Genomic DNA, 13,311 nt, shown 5'->3' on the forward strand with positions numbered 1-13,311 from the left:
CATTGCATTTAAAATGCATGTTTCAAAAAATATGTATATTTTAGTGTGTATTTGTTTTTTATGAAATAGGACCAAAATCCTCAACAGCACAAATCACAGAAAATCCAAGACATTTTGTGTGTTTTTTAAACTAACAACGATAAGGCTTTTATTTAGTTTTCCATATACTTTTATGATTTGTTAGGCAGAAGTAGCTTTTGGTCCCATTATTCTGGATTTATTTTAAACCTTCTGAAGCTGTGAAGAAGGTTTAAATACAAAGTACAGTGGCGGGCGTGTGTAGCTTTTAGGCCGGAAGTGAGCTGTGTGTATATATTTTACACTAATACAGGGATTAAATCATTACCATCAGATTAACAAACGACCTACTGACAGGCAGCGCTTCCCATTCCAGGTAGGGAATCCAAGATTACAACTCAGACCTCATGGATAGAGTGCAAAGAATGCATAACAGGGCAGGTAAAGAACATTCTATTTTTTAACCTGTATGATTATGCAATGAAATCATTTTAGAAGATTTACAACCAAACATAGGGCTTGCAGCCTGAACAATATACAGCATTTTTTTCTGAGTAACCAAACAAGAGAATCTCTTTTGGGTTAAGGAATAACTCTAGATGTAAACTCAAAACACCTTGGGACACAGTACACAGGACCATCCTTGACCAAATAAACCCCGAAGCTTGTATGTTGCAATCTCAGATAACATGAGTGTGAGCGTGAGCTGCTGGGTCCACACGCAGTTTGACGCAAAATGAAATGACATGCGCAGATACAACACGATCCCTGCCGATTGATTTTATTCCATCAATGCTAGCACTGCCTCCCCAACACCAAGAAAGTAGACACCTTGCGCGATGCCAAAAAGGGGGGCAATGACCAGCGCACGGCACGCTGCACCCTTCAGGAATGCTGATGGTCCCTCTCGCCTCAATATGCGCCTACAGAAATACAAACAATAAATAATGGCTGGCGAGAGATTACAGAGTCAATATCTGATTAGGAAATAGTTACCGTGTGCAGTCAATAATTCCTCGGTAGGTATCCTCCCCTTCACCTTTTTGGAGTGTTTGCAGTCGAGTTTTTATCACTGTACGGGTGACAAAATCAAAGACGATGTATTACTACGGTAATCCAACTACCACTGTAGTACTGAACCCAGAATGCACTTTAACCTTTACCAGTGGACTTCATATGACCTTCTCCAATTTTTTGGATGTTCATATCGTTTTTTTGTTTTTTTTTCCCCAAACAAAGAGCTAGCTCGAATGACAAAATTCACAACTGTTCGATCCATCCATTTTCTAATCCGCTTCTCCCCACAAGGGTCGCGGGTGTGCTGGAGCCTATCCCAGCTGTCTTTGGGCAGTAGGCATGGTACAGCTTGAACTGGTTGCCAGCCAATCGCAGGGCACACAGAGACCAACAACCATGCACGCTCACACTCGCACCTATGGACAATTTAGAGTGTTCCATTAACATGCCACGCATGTTTTTGGGAATGGAGGAAACTGGAGTACCCAGAGAAAACCCACGCAGGTACGGGAAGAACATGCAAACTCCACACAGGAAGGCTGGAGCCGGAATCGAACTCTGCACCTCTGCGCTGTGTTAACGCCCACAGTGTCGCCTTGTTTGATCCATGAAACAACCAATATATTGCCAAATAAATCCACTTCTCCCTCTATCTTTGTTGCAACCAGTGAGACTAAACTCAGTGATCTCTTCCCTCTGTGAACGTCCTGTTTGAAGTCCTCCATGTGGTGTAGAACTAATGAGGCGTCATCTTCATTTCATGTCAAAATGTGAACAGCATGATGAAGAGTCATCATGCATCATGAAGAATACCAATTCTAATTGAAACAGAAAATAGTTTGGTCAATTCATGGTTTCGGCACTAGTGAATTTTGCTGATTAGCTTATTGAACAGTTGGAAGTGCATTCAAAGCTCATATTAAGTTCACATGTAAAGGTTACAGTCCCTTTCAGTTTTTTCTTGAAATACTACCTCGAAGTCCAATGTGATCCCTGACTTTTTGTGATTAGTGAATTTAAAGTTAAAAGCAGCTCAAGTTCACAAAAAACACAATGACAATAATGTACTATGTAGACAACAATTGTTACAGTATTTGCTTCTGAAACTACAATGTTAGTATGAAAGTACAGTACATGTCCTGGGAAGGCAATCATTAAATACAATGGATATAAGAAGTCGACCCCCCCTGTTCAACTGTCAGGTGTTGTCATCTGTGAAGCATGGTGAAGATCATGTTAATGGCTTGGGCTTGAATGACTACTTCTGGAACGTGCTATCTAGTCTTTATTGTTCATGTAACGACTGATGGTCCTGATAATTTTGTCTAGCAATTTCCAGATGAATTTCCAGAAAATGCATCCAAACTAATCGTGCGACACTTCAGCTTACAACAAGACAAAGACCCAAAACACAGTGCCAACGCAAAAAAAGGACGTCGTCAGGGGGGGAAAAGTGGGAGGTCTTAGATTGGCCAAGTCAGTCACCGGACTTCAACCCAATAAAGTATGCGTTTCACCTCCTGCAGAGGAGACTGAAGTGGGAACCCCCCAGAAACAAACAAGAACTGAAAGGGACTCCAGTTAAGGCCTGGAAAAGCATTTCAAATGAAGAATGCAACAGTCTGGTGAAGTCAATGGTTCGCAGGTTTTAAGTGGTTATTGCAAGTGAGCGCTATGCCACCAAATATTAAATGTTAGTTACTTTAAGTTAATTTAATACTCATTTTGAAAGTGGGTGGCTTCAAACAAGAGGCACTGTCCCGAGTTGTTTAACACATCTAGATATAAATAAATTCCCTCAGTATACATAATAATCAGACATACATAAATATTCACACTGTAAGAATAACTGAAATAAACGATGTCTCTCAATGTGTGATTCAATACTAATATTTTTGTTGTCCTTATAAAGACAAACATTTTCATTAGGTTGTGTAGCTGAACCAAATAAAGCGTCTGGTGAGTGTATATAAAAATGTCAATCGGGACTGGAATTTAAGTATAAATACAATATCTCGCTGGAATGTCAAATCCAGATGTGCTGATGTCATATAATATCGACTACAATCGACAGTTTTTAGTTGAGACACAAACCCACTGTCACAGCTCAGCATTTACGATCTCTTTCTCGGATCCCCACTCACCATCCAGCGGTGTGACAGCCACAGCTGCCACTGAGCCTGCAGCGCATCCTGCAACAAAGGACTGCCAGAAAGGAGCTTTTGCCTGGACATCACCTGGACTTCCATGTTTTTCCCTCCCCAGTGCGTTCAAGTTGGCAAACAAGGGGAAGTAAATCATTGAGAAAGGGACATCCCTGAAAAATATATTTGGAAAGTGTGTCATTGACAAAGGAATGAGAAGAATGGTGTGACAAAAGTGGAAAAAAAGTTGTGGTCTTTCCCATTGTTACATCCGTGCAGCCAGACATAGCTGGAGGAATCTATTGATCAATGTTGATTAGAGGGGTCAGGAAATGCTGTTCAACAAAGTCCTGTAGTCCAGTTATGTAATCGAGAATGAACCAATCAACGAAGTAATGAGGGTGTTGAATGGGAGCAGAAATGATTCACGCATTCTTTCGATCCCTTAGAGGAGTTGGGTAAAAGCTCCTTCGCCTTTCCAAAATGAACTAGAATGGCACTCATAGCTTCTGCATCCTCTGCCAAGGACATCTCAGATGTATTTGACCGAAAGCTCATAAAATAGTGGATGATATTAAGTACAGTCAAATAGGATGAGGTAATGTGTCTTTTAGAGTGCCACACACACCAGGCTTCTTCTTTTCACTGCGCCCTCCTCAAACACACACACACACACACACACACACACACACACACACACACACACACACACACACACAGTTGGCCCCAATGCAAGTGGACTGTTAACAGTAAATCCCCTGATGTGCACCCGTTTCCAGAGCTACACTAAGTTTCAATGATGTCTGCCTAGGCCAAAACACCACACTTAGACTAAATAAACTTTAGTGGGAATTGATTATGTGTCTTTTATTTATACTAACTGTGATCAAAAATAATGTCAGTAAACAACTGATTAACTATCCAACTGACATGGGAGTTTTTTTATGGTGAGAAGGGCATAATTTCAAGTTGATCGTGGTGCTGTAGTGAACAGTGTGTGCATGCATGCACGTATAACCTCATTAAGGTGGCTCCTGCTCCCCTGTATAAACCAGCAAGGCCTCGGGTTCTCAGCAGCTCCACTGTGATGCTAGTAGCAGATGTCCGTAGGGCAGGATTAGGCCGGGGCAGCTGTGGTGCCATTAATGATGGAGCAGGACCCGAAGCAGCAGCCTGAGCTGGTGTCGAGACTTTTCTCTGCGCAGCTGAGAAGAAATCATACTTGTGTGAGCCTACATCCTTATCATAGTAAGACATTTTGTTTGTGAAAAACTATTATTGACCCTCATTGGCTGTATTAATTAGCAGTGAACATAAAATAATTACAATAAATCTCACCCAGCCTCCCTGCATCTTGTAGTTGTATTTTGAGCATTTCCATGGGAGTGGTGACCACCACCTGACATGTCCCAGCCCCACAACCTGCCAGAACTTCCCCCCATAGGGGCAAGTGGCTGATGACAAAAGACAAAAAGCATTAACAAAACATAAGACATCCTTCTGTTTGAGGTGTTTCTTGTTATTTTTGAGTCACCAAAAATTCTGTGTTTATTTTACTCCCACCAGGAATTCCATTTTTGTCGAGCGCACACCTGCCCTTGTGGTGCAATGGCCCAAGTATCCTGATTTTTGGTTCATAGCTTGTTTGCTAATTTGGCTGACCGGTTTCCACCAACCAAGGCATTCCGGTGCAGCGAGGGCTTGTCCTTTATGATGCGCCTGATTGAGTGACAATTCAGTATGGTGGCAGAAAATTGGTCTAAATTTAGGCCTGCTGACAGCATGTGTGAGGTTTTGGTGAATTTAATTGGGCCACAGGCAGACAGATTCTGAACTTCGCGGACATGTGATGGATGTCAGAAGTACTTAATTCATTATATGTGAACATCAGGTATCAAATTGTCTGAATCATTGTATGGTATTTTTTAAATCAGGCCACAGGGCTGGGCGGTGGTCATGGAGCGGTTTCCAAATGCCCACTTGACAAGGTATATGTGCTTGCACTATGCCAAGTCTCTTCTGGGCAACTTATGCGCCACGTTTTAAAGGAATAAAAGGAGGCCCTTTGACTGGCCATAATTGATCAGCTGTGACCACTTCCACAGCAGCGCAGACCTCCCCCTCGCACATCCGCTGGCATACGGGTGTCTGCGAAATTAGCAAAATTCTGTCTAATTTTTCAATCACATCTTGATTATTTTAATTTCAGTCAATTACAAAATCATGACAACATTCTCCAAATATATCCACCCCTCAAGGAATCTTGTACAGTTAACAATCGTAACATTCAAATGGATATTCTAAAAATGTACCCGTTTCTGGAGAGCTTTTGTCTGAAGGCATCATTAGCTGCCAGTTTAATTGCTTTTTCTGGTGTGACAAGAGTGAGGTTGACTGCTGCACCTAGTGGAGGCAAACAAGCTAATGAATGACAAATATTTCCCTCTCAGCCACAAAAATAGAATATCAAACACATCATTTTATGGTTACTACTACATTCTACTACCACGCATTACAATGTCACAATAAACAACAAGGTATAGAAAGTCACAGCTGTATATTTGTTTGTCACAGTGATTGGAAATGCAAATAATACCTCTGTAGCATCCAAAATAACCATCGGAGCGTATTGTCTTAGCCAGACAGTCCCACCTGATTTGACAAAAGAGAAATAACATTGCCTTAGTTTGATTGTAAAGTGCACTGCAGTGGCCCCTAAGTCATACAATTTGGAGACGTACCTACATTTAAATATGCCTCAAAAGTGAAACAATAACATCCGCATGCAGGGAGTCATATCTGACTCAGGCAAATGCTGACCGGCTTCATTTACTGAGAATTTATGATTAAGGATCTTTTTTTTTTTTTTTTGCGAGCTCTTTGATATGTTTTTTTGTGGTCGTATAAATAATGACACGGAGAGGAAAAATGTAATGCTAACCACAGAACAGGAATTGGATCTTGTGACTTCGGAAAGGGTCTGGCTGACATATAATTAATTCAATGCACACACACACACACACACACACACACACACACACACACACACACACACACACACACACACACAAAAATGTATCTAGCAGATGCTAATGCTGCTAACGTGGCAAAAAGCTGAACGCCTAAAGATTTAACATGAAAATGATAAGTAAAACTTGTCAAGAGCAAGACCTTAAAATCAGTGGTATCTCATCTTAGAGAGCACTAAAATGTAAATGAAACATTATAATAAAAAATAGTTTGAAATACTGTAGATCTTTTTAGGACCTGAAAAAGTACATACATCTTTTTATTCAATTTAATGAATAATCAGCACTAATGAAAGACTCCCGATTGGTCAGTTAAAACTAAGCTCCACTGTATAGCTATTAGATGAAAAGGATAAATAGTATACAGTTGTTGATGAGTAAAATTGATTGGTTTATCACTGCCATTTCAAATAAAGATGTAACTTCCAGTCTGGGCACGGAGAACAACAATGAAAGACTCTTTTTGAAAGTTTTATATGCACCGCCAGACTTCGTGCAATAACCATATTGAGCACATTTGGGTGCTAAATTCCGCCAACTGCAATAAAAGTAAAATTCAAATGGCGTTGTAGTGGTCAATGCCGAAGAACCAATCAAAGGATGACGCCGGACATGTCACACTATGCGGCAAGACAAACAAAAATCCTGACATTTCAGACTTTCGTTTTCGTGGTCGTGAGGCGTCCCAGACGCCTCACAACCAATCGCTGAGTATATCACACTATACAGGCTACGACACTTCAAGACAACTCAAAATCGGCTATGAGACAGTGCGTTTATCTGTGACACGTCTCTCGGCTCAAAATCAGGCTAAATTTGTGTAGTCTGACCATTGTGGTAGTATGGTGCAGTGGTTACTGTCAATGGCTTTTAAAGTCATCTTGTGAACCTTACATGACAAAACCCAGAAAACAGGTGAGCCGTAATTGGTCACTACCTGAACCCTTGGACACTGTGATGTCACTTTCAGCCGACAGCAAGGGGCAAAATGGCCACACCCTGAGATGGATAAAAACGGGTGGATTTTGCTGCTTAATTCATATTCCACAAATGCAGTATTAGTCCAAATACTGCTTTTAGACTAGAAGGGGCGCATAGAACCTATTATTGTAAAGACATTTCTGAGTTGTTGTTTTGTTTTTTTTTTTTGTTTTTTTTTAACTTGACCTCCACTTTAAAATGAACACGCAATTATCTATTGTGGTGTGTGGACAATTGAACCGGTTTAACTGTCATTGGTTAATGTTGAGTTGAGAGCACACAATCCAACTTTTATTATTGGGCCTTGAAAGGAATAAGTTATTCTGGTAGTTTTCCACTTCTGAGTCACAGTGGAAAACTGCGGTCTGGGTCTTGTGCTGCCGAGCACAGGATGGCCACACCCATCACAAGGCAGTGCTGCTGCCCACCCCGCAGAGAATTCAGGCCCTTATAAGAACATCAGTGCATATTTTTTCACATAATACATTTTTGTTTTTGGTCATATTCCATCACTAAAATAAATGTTTATCATAAGTGGCTTCAGTTACATCAAACCAAAACATGCAAAACAAGTTATGGAATTTCATGATCATCGTGATTTCCCATTGAGCTTTCTCAAGCACTGAAAAAAACATGGGCCGTGACTTTATAGTTTTGCAAGTCCCGCTTTTATGAGATCCTTGTGATTCATGTGACAATGCGATCGTTGCTTAGATGAGTTGCTAACTTAATACAGTGATACAATGCTTTTATGCACTTAGGATGCCGATGCAAGGAAAACATGGAAGTTCATATTTTTGTTTTTCTGGTTTTGCTCTGAGGCCATACTCACATTCCTTTGTAGACCTGGGCACCCTGCTGGTTCTGTAGGCGGGTTTTGGCCAGATCGATAGGAAATACACATGTCACACCAACCAGGCCTGCCACGCCCCCATTAATCAGCTTAGCAGGGAGACTGCAAAGGGATCAACATATAGGCACATGAAACACATGCATCCACACAGACATTTACACGCAGCTGTCAACACAAGCCACGCACATGGCTGAATAACTTTTAAGACTGTCGTAGAACTGCAGATGTCTCAATAGTTGACTTCAAATTATATCACCGAATCAAAATGCTAAAAGAAAACACAATTACCGGTAAATGAAGAGGAAACAGGTCGCTCAGGATTAAAGTCAAACAGATTTTTTTGTGTCAGACCAATTTATTCTGTCATGGTTTGGCAGGCGACTGGAGTAACCGCAGATGGAATGTTTGACTAAACAAAGATTACCTTATTTTGTTCTCTGTCATCCTGTTTGCGTTTGGGCCCCAGGCCCACAACTCCCCTCGTTGTCCTCCACCTACTTCCTCCTCTTCTTCCTCTCCTCTTCCACAATTTGGCACTGAGCTCCAAATGGTCAGTTCACACTTCGCCTTTCCCACTCAATAACACGAATGCAGCTCACTGGGTCTTTGACTGTGTTACCAGTGGACTGCTCTTTTTTCCTCTCACTGGTGGACGCCTTTTTTCTGCTATGGCCAAAACCAGCAATGACGGGTCTGTTTCGAGGCCAGCCCCTCTCCTTTTTGCTCTCTCTATCTCTCTCTCTCACAACGCTGCACAAAATCTCCTCTTCTGCCTTGAATGGAAAACACAAACAGAAAATGTGATTGCACGAGATCAAAATCCTCATCGAATCATTCTTAACACAAACGGAAAGATATCACAGGACTAACAGAAAAAAACAGAGCGTGCTGAGCCTCTCTAAACTGCCTTCTAACACAGATAAGTGTACAGTATTCTGACACAGCACAGGGAGCAAAATGAGGAATGATTGTCCTTAATCGGAAAGTATTTTTCTTGCCATGTGGATCTTGGAGTGTATTTTATCTAGTTTATATACAGTAGGCCTAGAGGTGAAGATTTTAGAGGATCAATTTTGTTAGCAACTTGGCTAAACTTTATAGATTTTCTCTCTCTCTTTTGTAATCACGTTTTACCTCCATCTCCTCCCCTGACTTCCTCTTGCCTCATCTCTCTAATTAATCTGACTTAATCTCTGCCTTTACTCTGCCTCTATTTTTAACACCATTAAGCTTCATTATAGCTTTACTCTTTTGGCACAGTGAACTATTTCCAAACAAGGATTAGGTATGATATGTTCATTATTTCTTTGTCACACATCATGACATTTTTTTTTTGCATTTTTTGTTTGTATTCCTAACTCTGTTGTTTTTATTGCCGGATCCCAGCCACATTCTGCACATGCTTTTCCCTGAGCCTCTTTCTCTGCACCTTTCTTTCAGCCCGGCTCCATTCACACATTCGCAGAGAGAAGTTACCCTGCCAAAACAAAACAGAAAGGGCTGGCTCACCCCTCGACAACCTCTATCTACAAGATCCACGCTACACTTTATTTTGCGTAGTCTGATAACCGAGCGCACAATTTTATTTTCTTCCAGTACAGTGAGGAGAAGAGGATCCTTACCTCCGCGGGTGCATCCCACAGGCTGGATCAAGCTGTCTACTTTCCTCTCCCTTCAACCGGGCGTGCATCAGCAGTAACCAAGCGAGAGCAAGCTGAGGGAGCCAGTCGTTGCACAAACACGAGCATTGTCTCAGTGGCTAAAGTCCCTCCCTCTCGTGGCGATTTGGTGTGAGACACACTCTCTCAGCAACTGCGTGAACACGACTGAGATATGGACACTCATGTACCGGTTGACTAACGCACACAACTGAATTCCATCTCAACAATTCACTTTCAATAAGTTAGTTTTTAACTGACGGGCAAAGCAAAGACAAAGATGAGCTGAAGCATTGTAATTAGCACTTTTAGTCATTGGCCTCTGCATTACATAATATCCCAGTCTGCAACTCATCAGCCGTCACAAATGTCCCCACATTTACAGTCTATGTATTGCCAAGATAAAAGCAATGCCAATGAGGATTACCATGTTGACTGTTACAGAAATAGGAGAGGAAAAACATTAAAAATTGCACTTGCAATAAATAAATAAATATTGAAAAAAAAAAACAGGCGGTTACATAAGGACCCAAAAAAAGCATGTGCTGACTACAGCAATCAATCGTTGCCCTCAAATAAATTTTTTCCCCACTGATCTATTGATTCCTGGTGAAAAAGAGATGCTTCTCTAAGTTTTTATTGAATTACAACTTCCATGGCGTTTTTGTTAAAGATGATGTGCTTGTATTTCTATCTTCTCCCCTGACCGATGTACTGTATACTTTGAGCACCATTCCCTGGATTGTCATGTTTTCTCTTTGCTTTTGTTTTCAAGCGTCATTAATTTAGGAAAGATGATCCCAAAGGATCCAAAGACAAGAAATGTGGCTGCAAGAATGACTCTGATGACCACAATTACTGCTGTTGTGCCGAGCTGCTTTGGCCCTTCAGGGCTATCAAGCAGTGTGCGGGTTTTCCAATTTAAACTTATTTTCCATCCATCCATCCATCCATCCATTTTCTAACCCGTTTATCCTCATGAGGGTCGCATGCGTTCTGGAGGCTATCCCATCTGTCTTCCGGCAGTAGGCAGGTTACACGCTGAACTGGTTGCCAGCCAAGTGCACACAGATGAACAACCATTCGCTCTCACACTCACACAGAAGCACAATTTAGAGGATTCCATTAACCTGCCAAGCATGTTTTTGGAATGTGGGAGGAAACCCAAGTACAGCCAGAGAAATCCCATGCAGGCACAGGGAGAACATGAAAAATCCACACAGGAAGGCCGGAGCCGGAATCAAACCCTGCACCTCTGCACTGTGAGGAGAACGTGCAAACCAGTCACCCACCGTACCACCACCTGTTTTCCTGAATATGAAAAAAAAAAACCCTCTTCCTACCAGACTTTAAATAAGTAAGGTGTAACATAATATTGTTTGGTCAGTTGCTCCATGGTAATAATTAGGGTAACATTCATAATCTTCGATACAAAGACTTCGAGCATCATGTGAATTTTTTTCTTCTATCATGGCATCGAATTGCCAAACAGCAAAAATTAATAATTTGGTGGATTAACCAAGGAAATCTCCCCAAGTAAGACAAGGTCCATTACAAGACACATTGGATATAAAGTTGATGCACCCCTTTTCAAATGACCCCCCCACCCCACAAAAAAAAATGTGACCACGATGAATACTTTCAACTTTTTCTCTTGTTGTTTCCTACAACTTGTAAAATTCAATAATGTGGTTGCACAAGTGTTCCCATCTTCAACGATTGGGATGTGGTTGTGTTCATAATAAACCATTCACATTCAAAAAGTCCCTCTGGTGAACCCCAAAGAAATTCCAACTTTCTTTTCCTTCTTCCTTCTACCTTGTCAAAGTACCTGTTTTAGCTGAAGAAAAACAGCCCCAAGGCAGGATACTGCCACCTCCATGCTTCAATCTGGGTATGAGGTGCTTTTAGTGATGAACAATGTTGTGTTTGTGCTAAACATACTTTTTGGAAATAAGGCCAAAACCTTCAACCTTTTCCACGTGTTAATAAGTTTTTTTTTTTCACGATTAAATGAAGAAGGTGTGCAAACTCATGCAGCCACATTATTCCAGTTTTTATGTTGGTTTTTTTTTTCATTCCATTCCAGGGGGAAAAAAGTGTGCATTTGAGCACCGGTGTGTAGACTTTTTATACCCACAGCATGCCAAGGTGTTTTGAGGCTATTTTATGACTTTGTTACTCTTGCTTGAATTTGTGCATTTGTCCTTTAATGTAAAATTCAGTGTGACCATTGTATGCACGTTTAAAGACAATACTTAAAGGCAGTACTCAGTCCTGATATTTTTTTAAATAGCAAAGTATATCTTGCGTGTTAAGTTTAAATGGCATGATAGCAGTATTGTGAGTCTTCCTCTTTTGAAATGTCATCGGCCTACTGTGCAATGTACATGGTCTTCGAGCTAAAGTTTTCTGAATATGAATGCTTATTACCTGAGACATCACGTTTATATGACATTACAAATTAATGACTACTTACAATTGTCTCTACTTTGCTCTAGAATTATTTGCTAATGCCTCTTGACCAGGGGTCACAGACCTTTTTGAAACAGAGAGGTACTTTGGGATACTTCATCAATATAAAGGGCTTCTTCTACAGTTTGATACTCAATTTTGTAATAACATATTTGTTGAAATTATCATCAATAATGTTGTAAATAAATGTTGTTAGACCTAATTAATGATATTCATTGAAGGTGCTGATTTTAATCCCAATAGCTTCACACTTGGCTATGTACAGTTCCATTGAGAGTTGACGGTTGCAGCTTGATAAAACTACCCCGCCCTCTTCACGCCCCTGCCACAGAAAACCAAATTGGACACTTGCACTGATGTAGACCAGCATTCAAGCACATAAGATGACTAGGAAGTAGGACTACTCAAACAGTGCTGCACCTCTAAAGCTCGGGAAGTGGGGTCGGTGCCTTGCTCAAGAGCACCTTGACAGTAGCCAGGAAGCAGACTTACATCTCTCCACGGATGAGCTACTCCTGCACAATCCTGTATGCCGTAATAAAGTTCAGACGAATAAATGATATTTATGAAACAAAGGTTGTTGTAGTTGTTTAAGTCTGTTTGCCAAGCTTTATTGAGCCAAAGCACCAGTTTTACATGAGAAAATCTCAAAACAATACTTAAATAATATTGGTATTGTTTATGTATTTTTTTGTAATTGAATCATAAACTGGGGCGGCACATTGGACAACTGGTTAGCACGTCCGCCTCACAGTACAGATGTGCAAGGTTCGATTCCAGCTTCGGCCTTCCTCCCCGAAGACAGCTGGGTTAGTCTCCAGCATGCCCGTGACCCATCTGAGGATAAGTGGAGTAGAAAACGGATGGGTGGATAGATGAATCACAAAATGGCTTGCTCGGTGTGAAACTTGTCTAATTGAACACAAAGCTGACAGACAAGTAGGGAGCCTTGATTTTATTCTGTTGTATGAATGACAACAGATGGATACACAGGTTTATTGTGTCTTCTGCACACTTAATGAAAGAGCGCTAAGTGATTATCACTGTACATTACAGGTATAGACAGATTATATAATCTCTCTCTCTCTCTCTCTCTCTCTCTCTCTCTCTCTCTATATATATATATATATATATAT

At 41.0% G+C, this 13,311-nt stretch overlaps 1 protein-coding gene across 1 annotated transcript; it reads right to left on the reverse strand.

Annotated features, from left to right (window-relative positions):
* Positions 1–112: 112 nt before the first annotated feature.
* On the reverse strand, positions 113–9,773 carry slc25a18 (solute carrier family 25 member 18). The gene is made up of 10 exons (XM_019893981.1): positions 9,665–9,773; positions 8,467–8,815; positions 8,022–8,144; positions 5,776–5,831; positions 5,492–5,582; positions 4,518–4,633; positions 4,198–4,384; positions 3,180–3,352; positions 1,015–1,090; positions 113–941 (listed from the first exon to the last, which is right to left on the reverse strand). The coding sequence occupies exons 2-10, from the start codon at positions 8,484–8,486 to the stop codon at positions 800–802; spliced, it is 984 nt and encodes a 327-aa protein (XP_019749540.1). The 5' UTR covers positions 8,487–8,815; positions 9,665–9,773; the 3' UTR covers positions 113–799.
* Positions 9,774–13,311: the final 3,538 nt, after the last annotated feature.

The sequence above is a fragment of the Hippocampus comes genome, unplaced genomic scaffold, assembly GCF_001891065.2.
Source record: "Hippocampus comes isolate QL1 unplaced genomic scaffold, H_comes_QL1_v1.1 scaffold104, whole genome shotgun sequence".
In the NCBI taxonomy this organism is placed as follows: Eukaryota; Metazoa; Chordata; class Actinopteri; order Syngnathiformes; family Syngnathidae; genus Hippocampus; species Hippocampus comes.

Excerpts from the sequence above, each read along its gene's own strand:
- slc25a18 (XM_019893981.1), bottom strand. The coding sequence starts at position 8,486 with ATGACAGAGAACAAAATAAG. Across the intron at positions 5,583-5,775 it reads TTATTTTGGATGCTACAGAG|GTGCAGCAGTCAACCTCACT; the intron begins GTATTATTTGCA and ends TGCCTCCACTAG. Across the intron at positions 4,634-5,491 it reads CAAAAGCTCTCCAGAAACGG|CCACTTGCCCCTATGGGGGG; the intron begins GTACATTTTTAG and ends TTTTGTCATCAG.